The sequence below is a fragment of the Halichoerus grypus genome, chromosome 8 (genome assembly GCF_964656455.1).
Source record: "Halichoerus grypus chromosome 8, mHalGry1.hap1.1, whole genome shotgun sequence".
Lineage (NCBI taxonomy): Eukaryota > Metazoa > Chordata > Mammalia > Carnivora > Phocidae > Halichoerus > Halichoerus grypus.
Window position 1 is genome coordinate 70,759,259 of NC_135719.1, and position 17,644 is coordinate 70,776,902.

The 17,644-nt window shown below is 37.8% G+C and overlaps 1 protein-coding gene across 1 annotated transcript in view; it reads right to left on the reverse strand.

Moving 5' to 3' along the window:
* Positions 1 to 4,789: 4,789 nt before the first annotated feature.
* Positions 4,790 to 17,644, reverse strand: part of KNL1 (kinetochore scaffold 1) — a 64,701-nt gene continuing 51,846 nt past the window's right edge. Inside the window, exons 18-26 of the mRNA XM_036084253.2 lie at positions 13,807 to 13,884; positions 13,156 to 13,195; positions 12,156 to 12,257; positions 11,609 to 11,709; positions 8,300 to 8,368; positions 7,152 to 7,261; positions 6,846 to 6,964; positions 5,794 to 5,916; positions 4,790 to 5,021 (exon numbers count right to left, since the gene is read on the reverse strand). Coding sequence (XP_035940146.2) covers positions 4,880 to 5,021; positions 5,794 to 5,916; positions 6,846 to 6,964; positions 7,152 to 7,261; positions 8,300 to 8,368; positions 11,609 to 11,709; positions 12,156 to 12,257; positions 13,156 to 13,195; positions 13,807 to 13,884 — 884 coding nt within the window. The 3' untranslated portion in view covers positions 4,790 to 4,879. The remainder of the gene's footprint in view (positions 5,022 to 5,793; positions 5,917 to 6,845; positions 6,965 to 7,151; positions 7,262 to 8,299; positions 8,369 to 11,608; positions 11,710 to 12,155; positions 12,258 to 13,155; positions 13,196 to 13,806; positions 13,885 to 17,644) is intronic.

A 17,644-nucleotide genomic window follows, 5' to 3' on the forward strand; every position in this document is an offset into this window, starting at 1 on the left:
GTAAGATTTTGGATGACTGGGGGCGCCTGGGTGGCTCAGATGGTTAAGCGTCTGCCTTCGGCTCGGGTCATGATCCCAGGGTCCTGGGATTGAGCCCCACATCAGGCTCCTGACTCAGCAGAGAGTCTGCTTCTTCCTCTCCCTCTGCCTCTCCCACTGCTCACGCTCTCTCTCTCTCTCTGTATCTCTGTGTCTCAAATGAATAAATAAAATCTTAAAAAAAAAAAAAAGATTTTGGATGACTTTGCCTTCACCTGTATTCTTTTGTATATTATTTGAATTTTTGGTTTGAATTTATCTTGTCTTTATTATAATTTAAAAATTGTAACAATATAAAATGCCTTGGAATAAGTCTAACAAGAAGTGCACATCCTATATAAAGCATATTTTAAGATATTAAACGAAGGACACAAAACAGAAAAGCATACTATTGGAAGACTATCTTAAAGATATCGGTTGTCCATGAGTTGTTCTTTAAATTTAATATAACATGATCTCATTAAAATTACATTAAGAGTTTTTGGAGAACAAAACAATCTAGTTCTTACCTTTATATGATAAAATAAGAAAGCAAGAAGAGCTAGGAAAACTCTGAAATAAAAGGGCCTGAACTGACCAGATATTAAAACATATTATGAAACTATATTACAGGGCCGCCTGAGTGGCTCAGTTGGTTAAGAATCCAACTCTTGATCTTGGTCAGGTCATGATCTCAGAGTTGTGAGATGGAGCCCTGTGTCGGGCTCCGTGCTGAGTGTGGAGCCTGCTTAAGATTCTCTCTCCCTCTCCCTCTGCCCCTCCCTGGCTCTCTCCCTCTCAACAAAACAAAACAAAACAAACTATAATAATTACAAAGGACTTGTAAGATAAGATAGGTCAATGGAATAGAATAGTTATATCAGTGTCTTAGTTTCCTATTGCTGCTGTAACAAATTACCACAAATGTAGTGGCTTAAAACAACAAAAATGTATCATCTTACAATTCTGGAGCTCAGAATTCCTAATGGATTTCACTGTCACTGGACTAAAAGCAAGATGTTGGCAGAATTGTGTCTCTTCTGGAAGTCTCAGGAGAAAAATCTGTTTCCTTGCCTTTTCCAGTCTCTAGAGGCATCTACATTCTTTGGCTCAAGGTCCCTTCTTCCCTCTTCAAAGTCAACGATTACTCTGATCTCTGTTTCCATTATCACATCTCCTTCTCTGATTCTGACGTCCTGCCTTCCTCTTATAAAAACCCTTGTGATTACACTGGGCCTACCCAGCTAATCCAAGATAGCCTCCCCATGTCAAGATCCTTCAAAAGCTCTGAAGAAGGGGTGCCTGGGTGGCTCAGTCATTAAGCGTCTGCCTTCAGCTCGGGTCATGATCCCAGGGTCCCGGGATTGAGCCCCGAGTCAGGCTCCCTGTTCTGCGGGAGTCTGCCTCTCTCTCCCACTCCCCCTGCTTGTCTTCTCTCTCTGGCTGTCTCTCTCTCTGTCAAATAAATATAAAAATCTTAAAAAAAAAAAAAAAAAGCTCTGAAGAGTCCCTACTGTGATGACATTCACAGGTTTCAGGATGTGGACATTTTGGTGTTGGGGGGGTGGCTACTATTCTGCCTACTGCACTCAGATATGAATACGTAGAGAAATCTAGTATATGATAAAAAAGTCATTCCAAATCAGTGGGGGAAAATAGCCTGTTTGTTAAATGGTGCAGGGATAGCCACATAGCCATCTAGAAAAAAAAATTATTTTGGATCCTTAAACTTTATGTTAGGATAAATTTCCAATTGGTTCAAAGATATAAATGTAAAGTATTAGCCACAGAAGTTCTAAGAGAAACCATAGATCTTACAGTGGGGAGAATCTAAATATAACACAAACTCAAAAGCCATAAAACAAAATATTGAGGGGCGCCTGGGTGGCTCAGTCGTTAAGCGTCTGCCTTCAGCTCAGGTCATGATCTCAGGGTCCTGGGATCGAGTCCCACATTGGGCTCCCCACTCTGCAGGAAGCCTGCTTCTCCCTCTCCCACTCCCCCTGCTTGTGTTCCTGATCTCGCTATCTCTCTCTCTCTGTCAAATAAATAAATAAATCTTTAAAAAAAAAAAAAAGAAAAAAAGAAAATATTGATACATTAGACTACATATCTTTAAAATTCTAAATGGCAAAACCTATAATAACTAAAGTCAAATAAAACCACAAATTAGGGGGAAATTTGGCAAACAACTATCACAAAGAGTTTCTTTTTTTAAAAAAATTTAAATTTAAATTCAATTAATTAACATATAATGTATTATTGGTTTCAGAGGTGGAGGTCAGTGTTTCATCAGTCTTATATAATACCCAGTGCTCATTACATCATGTGCCCTCCTTCATGTCCATCACCCAGTTACCCCCTCCCCCTCAACAACCCTCAGTTTGTTTCCTATGATTAAGAGTCTCATGGTTTGTTTCCCTCTCTGATTTCATTTTATTTTTTCCTCTCTTCCCCTATGATCCTGTTTTGTTTCTTAAATTCCACATTAGTGAGAACATATAATTGTCTTTCTCTGATTGACTTATTTTGCTTAGCATAATACCCCCTAGTTCCATCCATGTCCGTTGCAAATGGCAAGATTTCTTTTTTTTGATGGCTGAGTAGTATTCCTTTGTATATATATATACCACTTCTTTTTTTTATATTTTATTTTCTTAAAGATTTTGTTTATTTATTTGACACAGAGAGAGCACAAGGAGGGGGAGCAGCAGGCAGAGGGAGAGGGAGAAGCAGGCTCCCCAGTGAGCAAGGAGCCCGACTCGGGGCTCGATCCCAGGACCCTGGGATCATGACGTGGGCCAAAGGCAGACGCTTAACGAACTGAACCACCCAGGCATCCCAATTGTGCACTTTAAAAGGTGAATTATATGATGTCAATTACATTTCAGTGACGCTGTTTTTAAAAAAAGGAAGTTAAAAAAAATAAACACAACACAGAATACTGGTCCCTACCCCTAGTGTTTCTGATTCAGCAGGTTTGGGGTGAAGCTGACACCACTAGTCTAGGGACTATACTTTGAGAACCACTCCATTAGCTCATAGAAATGATAGTTTCCTGAGGAACTTCAAATAGTTTTCTTTTACTGTCTTTCAGAGACATAGACATAGGGATAACTATGGTTTGTATATAGTTCTTATACTCAGGTCCTGACATATTTCAATCTTATCTCAGTTTTCAAATAAGTGGGTGTTTCTGGAAGGAGCTTCCTTTGGTATATCTTCAAAGGTCTATTGAACACATGGTAAAACAAACCAACCAACCAACCCAAAAAACCCTCTTCACTTCATAAAGAGACACTGCTTAAAAAGATTTCATATAATAAACTTATTTTAATAGTGCAAAAACCAACCTGCTTCTAATCAGTGAAGGAACAACTTCCAAAAAATTTTATAAAAATAGCCAATCCTTTGAACAAATACAAATGCAAATAATTAAATATTACAATTATGTAGCCAAACCCAGGAAGCAGAGATCATAATTACAAGCCAAATCATTCTTGGAGTTGGTCCATTCCAGGTTACCAAAATGCATAAAACAAAACCTCTACTTTTCAGGTTTACAGAAAAGAAATAACTCCAGTAAGAAAACTAATTTAAGTTTCATGGAAAACAGACCATATTGGTGACTTTAAAAGTTTTTCAAGGAGTTCACAGAAATAAAGAACGTTTACGTCTTGATTTTTATGGAAAATGAATTTTATGTTGACTTTCGAAGCTTAAAAGACCATGTCATCTTTTTCACCAATAGCTCAGAAGTAAAAGCCAATTCAAGAGCGAAGATAATATTCATGGAACCCATAGGACTTTAACCAGATCCTAAAGTATAAAGCAAAATTTTAAGATGAATTAGTTTAAAATGCAATATACTTTAGTTTAGAATTAAATATAAAAGAAACAAAAATTACCATGATTAGGATTTGACTAAAGTTTGGGTAAAAGTTTTCTCATATTTATCTATCTCACAGATAATACCGATCATTCAGCATCAGTGGATATGCTTATTTTTTTGTATGAGAAGGGTGTAGCTTCAAAAACCAATACTCACATTAAATCCATTACTACTGCCAGAACTTGACAAAATTGGTGGTTTTGAATGTGATACATTGTTTGAAGTACCATTATTTAATAGAAAGAGACCAAGAATCTTGCTGCAAAGCATCCTTCAGAAAGATGGAAACTGCCCAGACAGAAGAGTATCTCTCTATACAGCTCTATGTATTTCTATATATATCTCCCTACTACATCACAAACACACAAGAAAATTAATATATTTACATATACGTACTGGGCCAAAATGAATTAACTTTCTCTATAAAATTATACTTAAGAAAACATTAATAGACATTATATAATAAAAGAAGGCAAGGCCCTCAAGAAAAGATGGCAACCATTTGAATAGCTGAGTGCTACTGTTTTTTTCTTAACATTTCTGCAATGGAGAAAAAGAAGGATGAAAAGTTTGTAGAAAGATAGATCTCTATTCCAGAAATACCTGCTAGGCAGAAGCCAGGCAACTTGAAAATCATAGTTCTATATATGAGGAAATGGCTAATGTTTTTGTCAGAGGTGACAGCTCCTCTTATACTTAATGTTACTTCTCAGGGCTTGTCCTATAGCAGAGAGCACAACTTTAATTAGAAGAAATTTCTCCCTAAGTGTTCTACTATTTAAACCTTTTGTAAAAAGAGGAGCAGGTTGATAATATGGTATTTGAGGCTGTCCATTGTTCCTGACAGCAGAAATTTAAAAACTAACCATACAAATTAACTATAACATCATCAGAAGGAATTTTATTAGGTTTCATTCTATGACCTAAAGACAAAGATTAAATAGCAATGGATACTCTGACATAATATCATTATGAAGTGCACTGTGCTTGGTTGTTACAGCTATAGAAATGGCAGTCCTGAAGCAGATCTTGGTAAATTTGCTTGACTACATTCTTTAGGTAGTTGTCCTCCAGTGGTACTTTAGATAGAATTGCAGTGATTTCATCGTGGCTGGAAAGAACAAAAGGTTCATTAATTTTTCTGACACTTACCTCCATTTCATTGGAATTCATGTTTTTGGGGATGGTCTCTGAGTCTCTTAGGAAGCACAAGTAGGCATTTCTAGAAATAGCCTGCCCAATTGGAATTGAGATTCCAAAACGAGGCCAAAGAGCAATTCTCTATGAACTGTGAGGTATCTTGACTTAGCTAAAAATCTGAATTGTTGGTGTTTGCGGATGGATTTGAGGTGGGTGCATTCTAAACTCTGCCACCTTACAAACTGTCAGCAGTGTGTCTAAAAAGTCACAAAATATATGGTAGGAATGAAATATTGTTATATCTGATTACAAAGACTAATTGAGAAAAGCATTATGACTACACAGCTTTTTAAGTGATTATTAAGTGATTAAGCGCTTATTCTGTTTTTAAGGCCATAAAAGTTGTTTATATATGATCTGGGCTAAGCTTATACCCATTTTTTTCCTTCTTGGTTCCTGCTCTAGGTAAGAGTATTCAAAAAGTACAGCAAGTATAAAATAGACCAATGGTCTCCAGCATCCCCTGGAGCTAAAAATGAAGGTCACTGACTTTAAAAGAACAAATTTTTCAAAATGAAGTCAGAGAGAAATGACATTTGGCACTCACTATGGGGGATTATCCATTATTGGTATATCCAATAATGGTATATGCATTACTTCTGACCACTTTGAGAGATCTTTTAAATGATATAACATAGGTAAAAAAGTAGTTAGGAGCCCTATCCTGGTGGCTCTTTACTTACCCAATGTTTCCAAGGTGATTTTGAATGGAGAAAGGTAATGGGACAGTTGGAAAATGGACTGAGAGAGGCAAAGTTATCTCAAATTTTGCAAATGCTGTAGAGCTGGAGAATAAAAGCCTCAATCTATAAAAGACAAGATCTTCAATTAAAAATACAAAACAAAAACAGAATGAAACAAATACTTTTTCCTTTTATACTCATATGGAAACTTAGGTAGTACATTATTTACTTGTCCTTATCAAATGGACAATGGGTAAAAAATCTGGAACAAAGTATTATTATTAGTAGTATCATTTTCATTGTTAGTCATAAACTCATTAAAATAAATCATTTTGGGGCGCCTGGGTGGCTCAGTTGGTTAAGCGACTGCCTTCGGCTCAGGTCATGATCCTGGAGTCCCAGGATCGAGTCCCGCATCGGGCTCCCTGCTCGGCGGGGAGTCTGCTTCTCCCTCTGACCCTCCTCCCTCTCATGCTCTCTGTCTCTCATTCTCTCTCTCTCAAATAAATAAATAAAATCTTTAAAAAAAAAAAAATAAATAAATAAATCATTTTAATAAATTTTTGATTATTTACTGTTATGGGTTGAACTATGTCCCCTCCTGCCATCCATATGTTGAAGCCCTCGTCTCCAGCAACTCAGAATGTGACCTTATTTTGGAAATAAGGTAACTGCAGGTTTAATTAATTAAGATGAGGTCCTGCTGGAGTGGGATGGTCCCCTAACCCAAAATGATTGGTGTCCTTATAAAAAGGGTACATGTGGACACAAACATGCACACAGGAAGCACATCATGTGAAGATGAAAGCAGATACTAGGATTATATATTTATAAGCCAAGGTATGCCAATGACTGCCAGCAAATCACTAGAAGTTAGGAGATAGGCATGGAACAGATTCTCCTTCACAGCCCCTTGGAAAGAACCAACCCTGCTAACATCTCGATCTCAGACTTCTAGCCTCCAGAACTGTGAAACAATAAATTGCTGTTGTTTTAAGCCACTGAGTTTGTGGTACTTTGTTATGGCAGCCCTGGGGAAATAATGTACTTACTCAGTATTAGTCACATCTATGTTCATTAGGTTATAATTTGGTCCCCATCTCTTTAAAAACTCAATTTCCTCTCCAAGGAGTCTACAATGGCTCACTACCATTGAGATTTCTTGAAGCATCTAGGAAAAATTGAGGGAAAAAAAATTATGAAAACATTTCCGTTTTTAGTGGCTTTTTAATAAAGAATCCCTTGAAGTTAAACAATTTAATATATTTATAGTTTCAGGATTAAATATATGACATTTCAGTTCTGCTTTTTGGGACATATAACATAATTTTCCTACAAAATACTTCAATCAGATTTACCTTGGGTACTTGATGCTGTGTTGTACATTTCTTCTTCCAGGATTCCTGTTCCTCAATGTACTGAAAAATAAGCTTATGAACTAAAAGGGAGGAAGGAGGAGCTTTATCCTCTGAGGAAGGGAAAAAAAAAATCAAAACAGGGTATTACTTATTTTCAAATATATACATAAGCTAGAAATACGTTCAAACTACTAAGTGTCTAAGTATCCTCTCCATTTTATTTTCAAGCACATAAATCAACATATATATAGTGAACATAGACATTCTTTTTTTTTTTAAAGATTTTATTTCTTTGAGAGAGAATGAGTCGGGGGCAGAGGCAGAGGGAGAGGGAGAAGCAGATTCCCGGCTGATCAGGGAGCCCAACGCAGAGCTCGATCCCAGGACCCTGAGATCATGACCTGAGCCAAAGGCAGATGCTTAACTGACTGAGCCACCCAGATGCCCCAAACATAGACATCTTATAAAAACTCAAGACTTTATCATATACGGAACAGAACTTGGTTAAAAGCATGGGTTTAAATATAACCTAAACAAGTTTAAATACTGCCTTTCCTTACAACCTGAGGGATCCTAAGCACACTTACTTCTTTTGAGCTACAGTTCCCTAATTTGTAAAACAAGGAATACTTACCTCAAAGTGTTGATATAAATAATACAAATGCCTGATATAGTATAAGTACTCAGAATGGTAATTTTTAAATTACGGAAATAGCTATTATTAATCATTGCTTACAATCTAGTAATAATTAAAAATATAATTTTTTTTTTTAAAGATTTCATTTATTTGACAGAGAGAGCGAGAGAGCACAAGCAGGGGGAACAGTAGAGGGAAAGGGAGAAGCAGGCTCCCTGCCAAGCAGGGAGCCCGATGCGGGGCTCGATCCCAGGACCCTGAGATCATGACCTGAGCCGAAGGCAGATGCTCAACCATCTGAGCCACCCAGGTGCCCCAAATATAATTTCTTTTAAACCCTACCCAATATTTAGAACATTACCCAAGCAATTATATGTCTAATACACATTTCTAAGGACAAATTATTATTATTATTGTTTATAGTTAACTTCATATATGAAAGATTTCTCAAGGAGCAAATTACACTTGTAAATATTCAACAAATTTTTAATGGATAAGTGTTTGGACTTACCATCTAACAGAGATTGAAAATTCAGGTCAACAATCTTCCTATAAGCCTTGTCCAGGAAAAGGAGACCAACTAGAAGAACCAGAATAAGAGTAGTACTTTTTTAAAAACATATATTTTATTTATTTATTTGAGAGAGAGAGTGCGCCTGTGCAAGCAGGCAGTGGGGGGGGGGGGGGCGCGGAGGGAGAGGGACAAGTAGATGCCATCTGAGCCCACACAGGGCTCAATTTCATGACCTGAGCTGAAATCGAGTGGGATGCTTAACTGACTGAGCCACTTCCGGCACCCCATTATTTCTTTTTATTATCTGATTTTAAACTACATACAACTCAGTACTTTTTCTGGGTAGCAGGGTTTTTTTTATATAAGCAGTGAAAGATGTATCTTTTTTTTTTTAAGATTTTATTTATTTTAGAATGAGAGAGCATGCGTGCATGAGTGGGAGGAGGGGCAGAGGGAGAGGGAGAAGCAGGATCCCTGCTGAGCAGGGAGCCCGATGTGGGGCTCGATCCCAGGACCCCAAGACCTCAACCTGAGCCAAAGGCAGATGCCTAACCGATTGAGCCACCCAAGTGCCCCTAAAGGTGTATCCTTGAATCATATTATTCTTTGTGTATGGCAAATGCTCCCCCTGAAACTGCTGAACTACATTTATTGGCAAGTCTCTGAAGGAAATTTAAGGTGTAGTACATTTATTGTAAATTTATCAAGGCCTCCTCCTTGACTCCTAACTTTTGTGCAAAGATACTATTTTCAGACACCATACAAAAAAATGACTATCATCTCTTCATACCTACTATCTTTTTACAAATACAGTGAAAATGATTTATGCTTTTAGCATTACAGTAATAAGTAGCCAGGAGAGCTGCTTCCTCTTCCAAATTCTAGAGTTATCTCCTGTCTCTCAAATTCGATTCTTTTTACTTTGTTGAATATTCTCTATGTGTTAGTGAGACAGACAGACACAATCAATTTATATTCTCAAAAAGCTTATAACTCAGGGGATGCACAGATAATTACACTAATAAACACCAAAAACTACAATCAATGATAAGCACTATTAAGAAAAACTGCAGGAAGCAATGAGAACATATATAATAGGAGGGCAAATAGTAGAGGAAGTGGATAAAAGGAGAGTCAGGGAAAACTTTCCTGCAAAAGTGATAACTGAGTTAAGCTCTTAAGGATTATTAACAGAAGTTCATTTAGTGAAAAGGGAGTACTATGGTCTGAACATTTGCGTCCCCCATCAAATTTATATACTGAAATCCTAATGTCCCCTGTGATGGTATTAGGAGATGGATCTTTGGAAAGCATTTATTAGATCAGGAAGGTGGAGCCCTCATGAATGAGATTAACGCTCCTATAATAGAGAACCTAAACAGTTAGCTTGGTCTTTCAGCATGTAAGGATACAATGAGAAGTCTGCAACCTGGAAGAGGGCTCTCACCTGACCATGCTGGCACCCTGATCTTGGACTTCCAGCTTCCAGAAATATAAGAAAAAATTTCAGTTGTTCAATAACTACCCAGTTGATGGCATTTTTGTTATAAAAGTCCAAATGGACAAAGGGAAAGGGCTTCCAGGCATAAAAAACATCATTATGAAGGTCCTGAGGTAGGATGGAACATGATTGAGCATGAAAAGACCAGGACCTTTTAAGGAAATGAAAGAGGAGCACCTGGCTAGCTCAGTTGGGAAAGCATGCAACTCTTAATCTCAGGATCCTGAGTTCAGGCCCCGTGTTGGGTGTAGAGCCTACTTAAGACAAAAAAAAAAAAAAAGGAAATGAAAGAAATCCATGTGCCAAAGTACAGAGAATAGTTTAAGATGTGGCAGGAAAAGGAGGAAAAATTCAATTCATGCGAGACATTATAGGCCATAACAAATATTTTGATCATTAGTCTAAGAATATTAGGTGCATGATTCGATTTCCAACAATCATCATAGCTACAGGAAGGAAGATGAATTGGAGAGGAAAAGGAGAGGATTCAGAAAGGCCAGCTGGAATGTTATTGTAGCCATTTGGTTAGAGATGACTATTGACAGGAAACAAAGAAATGTGGATCAGTATTAAGAAATTAAAATCCCTAAGTCTTATTGATGATTAGGTATGCCTGATAAGGGATGAAGAGGTACAGAGTGATTCCTAAGTTCTATTTTTTGTTTATTTATTTATTTTTAAGTACACTCCACGTTCAATGTTGGGCTTGAACTCATGACCCTGAGATCAAGAGTTGCTTGTTCTACTGACTGAGTCAGCCAGACACCTCTAATTCCTAAGTTTTAATTTTGGACCTGGACTGAAGTTGATGGTATTATTACTATTTTTTAAAGATTTTATACACTTATTTATTTGGGAGAGAGAGAGCATGAGCAGGGGAAGGAGCAGAAGGAGAGGGACAAACAGACTCTTTGTTGAGCACAGAGCCCGATCCCAGGACTCTGAGATCATGACATGAGCCGAAACCAAGAGTCAGACGCTCAACCGACTGAGCCACTCAAGCGCCTCGATGGTATCCTTTGAAAAAAGGGACTTTTAAGGAGAATCCTCTGTGGAGGCTGGGAGACTGTGAAGTTTGTTTGGCCATGTTGAAACTGTTTCAGAGAAAAGACCTAAAGACACTGACAGGAGACTCTCAACAAAACAGCTAGAACTCTGTCCAGCCACCATATAGTGATTCTACCTACTTTGATAAGCCTACCAATACACACAGAACTTCCAATTTTTTCAGGTTAACTTAAGTACAAAAAAAAGTTAAGAGTCATCAGCCATTAGAGTAAATCCTCTATCACAAAGCACAGATGGAGAAAAGGAACTCAGAATAAATAGATGCAAATAGCATGTTGATCCATTATTTGGATACATAAAATTTCTATCATCTATTGTAATTCAACAAAGGTCAAATTTCACTAGTTGAATTTTTATTTTTTTATTTTTGAAGATTTTATTTATTTGACAGAGGGACACAGCAAGAGAGGGAACACAAGCAGGGGGAGTGGGAGAGGGAGAAGCAGGCTTCCCGCAGAGCAGGGAGCCCGATGCGGGGCTTGATCCCAGGACCCTGGGATCATGACCCGAGCTGAAGGCAGACGCTTAACGACTGAGCCACCCAGGTGCCCCATTGAATTTTTATATAATTTGCATAATTCTATTATCACAAATTAAAGTGATCAACTCTTCTAAGATTTTCAGCAGTGCTTTCATTATGTCAATAGTTATTATTGTATTAAAATAAAGAATGGACTCTCTAGTGAGTTTAGCCATACATTTTCCTGCAGAGGAATTATCTTACTTTTGCTACTCACCTACTGTCTCTCCAAAGGTGATGGTAAGTTCTATTGTGTCATAAAGAAAGGTGAATACAGCTTGATCATCACTCCACTCAATGACTTCCCACTCAGACAAGCTGGAGAGAACGAAAGAGAGACAAAGAATTTTTTTCTGAGGTAAAAGAAGAGAGTTAACTTCTGATACCATGCAAACAGTATGAGCAACAGCTGCTGAAGTTTTTCTACTGGCTTGGGGGACAATCAATATTTTGATTCAAATACTGTGAATGTACAAACATGCTTTTAAAAAAAAAGAATTGACTCAATTTTGAATTGTGTATCAGAGAAAGCCAAGTTTAGGCAATATAAGGTGTTAAATATTTTAAAATTATAATTTCATAGCTTTCCTACCTCATATACCTTCAGCTTGATGCTGGGTACACTGACTCTTTTTGAGAATGTATTGTACTATAGCTTAAAACAGCGATACACATTACAAACACATGTCAACTGCTGTAAGAGGTTTAGACGACCACAAAGGCACAGGATAAAACACAAACTAATGACACCTACTTTTCCTTACCTCAACTGATCCAGTAGCTCTTCAGTTTTATCTGTTTGTTTTTGTACAAAGTCTATTTGAGCAAGGGTCTGTTCTTTTTGTACTTCCAGTTCTAAAAGATTTCTGCAAATCAAAGTAGGTATTCATAGCAAGATAAGGCTGCTGTCAGAGAATTTGGACTCCATTAAAATAAAGGTTTACGACAAGAAGTCACATGCTAGATATCTCCCCACTGAAGTGAATGGCATCCATTTTTTTTTTTTTAGGTTTCTTTCTTTCCTTCTTTCCTTTCAATAAGCATTAATCTAGAAATGTGGGTCTAATTAGGAAAGGCTTAAATAAATGGTTCTCAAAATTAGGATCCATGAAAGTATCCTTGAAGGTTTGCATATTCTTTAAGATTATTATTAAAATTTATTTTTTGTTTTGATGATAAAATATAAACATAATGTAGATCATAAGAATGCCCATCTTAAAACTGAGACATGCCATAATTTTGATGCCTACGTTTGGTTTTGTTTAGTTTATTAGAGCTAAATAGAACTTATGCCTTGTTAGTCATTTTGCTAGCATCAATTTAATTTTAGCCAAACATTATCACCTGTCAAATTAATGTTGTCAGTTGGAATTTTATTGGTTTGTCATTATTTATATTTGATTCATTTTAGTCTTATAGTTAAATAAGACCCATGACAATAAGAAAAATATACCTCATTTTATACTTACTTAAGTATAATATGAAAGTACAATACAAAAACAGCTTAATGCTAGGTTTATTTTCTTCAAACGGATACTGATATTATTCAAGCTCGAGAAATAGTACCTTGGATTAACGCCCTGTAAACAGTAAGTGCTTAGAAAATGTTGTCAACTAAGATGGGTCAAGTTCAAGGTGGAGCAGAAGCCCTGAGTCAGTCTTAAGTCAATACTCATGTGGCTAATCTCCTCAGTTTTTGGAGGTAGGAAGTCATTTAGGCCTGTAAAGTTAGCCTATTTTCTAACACTCCAAATGAAGGCTGACCTTTGGAGCTTTTCTTCTTCAGTTTTCAGCTGTTCCAGTTCTTTGGAAAGAAAAACAAAACAAATTTATCAGAACAGACACATTAAAATCTTGCCACAAAAATCATTTGTTCTACTGAAAATTCTGTATCACTTAATCTCACCTAAATAAACAAAGAATAGATTTTCCCCCCATTTATCTCCTTAATTAATTCAGTTATCTTTCTTTTCTTTTTTATTTTATTTTTTTTAATTTTTTTTAAAGATTTTTATTTATTTATTTAACAGAGAGAGAGAGCACAAGTAGGCAGAGCGGCAGACAGAGGGAGAGGGAGAAGCAGGCTCTCTGCCGAGCAGGGAGCCCGATGCGGGGCTCGATCCCAGGACCCTGGGATCATGACCTGAGCCGAAGGCAGCCGCTTAACCGACTGAGCCACCCAGGCGCCCCTTTCTTTTCTTTTTTAAATATTTTGTTTATTTATTTATTTATTTGAGAGAGCAAGAGAGAGAAAGAGAGACAGAGAGAGAAGGAGCAGAGGGAGACGGACAAGCAGACTTCACACTGAGCAGAGCCTGATGCAGGGCTCGATCTTATGACACAGATCAAGACTTGAGCTGAAATCAAGAGTCAGATGCTCAAACAACTAAGCCACCCAGGCACCCCTTCAGTTACCTTTCTCTGCAGCTCTCATTTCAGAATCCCATTCTTCCATAGGACTGTCTTTCTCTTCATCCTCCAAATTCTTAGTTTCTAAGGAGGCAATGTGCATTAGGATAACTCAGTAAAAAATAACCAGAGATAAGAAAAAAAGATGGTCCCCAAATGAAGTGTTAACAATATTTCACAAACACTCGTTATTCCCCATTTTCCTCACCAATAAAGCACTGAGCTATAATTATAATTTCATACAAAGACTTGCTTCTAGTGGCAGACAAGTGCACTTTGAGCCATATGGCAATGATCTCCAACAGCAACTTCTCAGGGGCCACTTGAGGTAGAAATTGTTTATATATAATTTGCATACATCAAAGTTATTGGGAGGCAATCCCATGGACAAGACGCAGGAACAGATACACATATACAAATGCATGCATGCACATTTTAAAATTTTAATTTGTTTTTGAAATCTTAAAACCTCATCCTTAAAATCCCTTTCCTTCCCACATCCAAAACAAGTTTAGATTTTTACCTCAAAAACATAATTTTTTAAAAAGATTTTATTTATTTATTTGACAGAGAGAGAGAAAGAGCACAAGCAGGGGAGCAGCAGAGGGAGAGGGAGAGGGAGAAGCAGACTCCTTGCTAAGCAGGGAGCCTGATGTGGGGCTCGATCCCAGGACCCTGGGATCATGACCAGAGCTGAAGGCAGCTGCTTAACTGACTGAACCACCCAGGAGCTCCTGTTCTTTTTAATTCTTCTTCTCCTTTTTTTTTTTTAAGATTTTATTTATTTATTTGTCAGAGAGAGCAAGAGAGAGCACAAGCACTGGGGAGCGGCAGGTAAAGGGAGAAACAGGCTCCCCGCTGAGCAAGGAGCCCGATGTGGGACTTGATCCCAGGACCCTGGGATCATGACCTGAGCTGAAGGCAGATGCTTAACTGACTGAGCCACCCAGGCATCCCTGTTCTTTTTAATTCTTAAAAATATTTTGTATTTTCTCTTTAATTCTTTATATAAAATTATTTTATAAGTCAAAACTCTTTAAGAGGCCCTCCTTGGCCAGGCCTCTAAAGCTGACATCTCCAGCTTTATCTCAGATCATGTTCTCTCTTATGCTCTCTCTAGTCTAGCCACATTGGCCTTATTTCAGACCCTTGTACTTGGCATATTCTTTCCCATAAGAGCTTCTGCATGTGTATTCATATTAAATAGTCTACTCTCCCCTCCTCACTTTAACTCTTCCTCATTCTTCAGATCTTAGCTTAAATGCCACCTCCTCAGAGGGAAGCCCCTCCCGACGTGACTAGGTTAGATTTCTATTTCAGGACTACAGCACCATGTAACCTCTTTTGGAACCACTTATCAGGTAACCACTTACCGTAAAACTATTTAATTCTTTTTTCTAAAGATTTACTTGAGAGAGAGAGAGAGAGAAAGCATTAGTGAGGGGGAGGGACAGAGGTACGGGGAGAAGCAGACCTCCTGCTAAGCAGGGAGCCCGAGGCGGGGCTCCATCCCAGGACCCTGGGATCATGACTTGAGCTGAAGGCAGATACTTAACCAACTGAGGCACCCAGGCGCCCCCTATGTGTTTAATTTTTTTTTTTTTTTTCACAGAGAGAGAGAGAGCACAAGCAGGGGGAGCAGTAGAGGGAGAGAGAGAAGCAGGCTCCCCGCTGAGCAAGGAGCCCGATGCGGGACTCAATCCTAGGACGCTGGGATCATGACCTGAGCCGAAGGCAGCCGCTCAACTGGCTGAGCCACCCAGGTGCCCCCCTATGTGTTTAATTCTTAGGTTCTTTTCTAGATGAGACGCTCCACAAGGCCATGAAAGTTTTTGGTTTTTTTTTTTTTGAAGGTTCATTTTTTTATTAGAGAGCATGTGCACGTGAGTGAGCATGCACATAAGCAGGAGAGTTGGGGAGAGGGAGAGAGAAACCTAAGCAGACTACACACTGAGCTGGAGCCCAACATGGGTGGGGCTTGATCTCACAACCCTGAGATCACAACCTGACCCTAAACCAAGAGTCGGACGCTTAACCAACTGCATCACTCAGGCGCCCCTAAGTTTTTGTTTTTTATCACCATAGTATTCTTCGCACTAAGCATTGTACATGGCACATTGTAGGTACTCAGCATATTTGCACAAGGAATAATGAAGGAATGAGAAAGAAATAGAGAGCTATTTGTTAGTGGGTCCTAGAGAGGGAAGTGTGGTTTTGGTATTCTTAAAGATAAGAGAGAGGTGAATATATCCTTCAGAGAGGAGGCGGGGAGGTTGAATATATAAGAGATAAGGAAAAATCAGTGATATGAAATTCCTGAGACGATAAGAGGGGATGGAACTCAAAGTTTAGGTGGAAAGATTGGTCTTACGGAAAAGAAGGATGGATGAAAGAATGGATATAGATATATAAAAGTTTGATTTGTTTGGCAATAGGAAGTTTAGAAATTGTGGCCTAATAGCTTCTATTTTTTTGTGTGTGAAGTAGAGAAAAAGGTAATGGACAAAGGGGTAGGGCAGTCTAAGATTATGGAATTCATATACTCATTATCAATACAATGCAGTAAACATGTCCTAGGTACTTACTCAATACAAAGCATAGTGCTAAGAACTCTGAGGGATATGGAGAAAAATAAAAGCTGATCCTTGCTTCCATGGAGCTTACAATTTAGTTAGGGAGATAAACTATGCAAAAGTAACTATAATTACAAGTAGATGTATAGCTACTATAAGAAAGACTAACAAAATAGCTATAGGAGCTCAAGGGAGATGATGACTACCTCCTTTGGTAGAAAACAGGAGAATGCACTAGCAAAGACAAAGTGGCACTACTGCATAGAGATAACAAGATTTGGTTGGAATTTGGGATGCATAATAAAAAAATAAAAGTAAATCACATAAGAAAGGAAGATCTAAAAAGGACTGGAGAAAAAAATGATTGTAGAGAATGTTAAATGTCAAGCTCCGGTGTTTGGACTTTATTTTGTTATAAATGGAAAGACAAGTTTTTCAAAGAAGTAACATAATGAAAACTGTTCTTCATAATTATTTAATCTGGCAGCAATGTGCAGGTTGGACTGGAAGGAGACAGAATGAAGTTAAGAGTGTAGCTAGATTAGTTAGAAAACTTGAAATAGCACGTCAGAATTAATGATAGCCTTAATGGAAATGGGAAAGAATACAAGAGATGCTGAAGAAGTAGATATGACAGGACTTGATAAGAGAAACTCAAAGACAAAGAAAGTTTTAGCTTTTTACAGTTTATAACAATAGTGATGTCTTTAATAGAGATAAGAAACATCACAGGGAGAGCAAGTTTTCAGGCTTTATTTTGGAAATGGGAGAAGAAAATAAATTTCGTTTTATTCACACAGAGTTTACGGTGCTTAAAGACATTTTTGCATAGAGGTTCAGCAGGAAGCTAGAAATGTTAAGTTTGGAACTCAAGAGACAGGCTAAAGATGCTTTTACTCAGAATAATTATAAGCTACTCAAGGTCAAAATTTGTGTTTATATCTTTTTTTCTGATGCTAAGCACAGTATCAGGTATGCAGAGGTGTTCAACAAATGATGAATTTAACTGAATTTGGGAATCATTGATACAAACACAAATGTTAAAGCAGATGAAAGGGAGAGAATATAGAAATGAGTAGATGATAAAATCTAAATGCCTACAGATGAGGTTAGAGAGAGACCAACAGAAGGACTAAAGGGAGTACTCAGGAAAAAAGCAAACAGTTGGGGGTAGTGCAGTATCACAGAGGTTCAGGGAGGTGAAAGGTTCAGAAAGAAAAGAATCAGCAGTGTCAAATGCTGAGAGGTCAAGATGGTTAAGAACCAAGAAC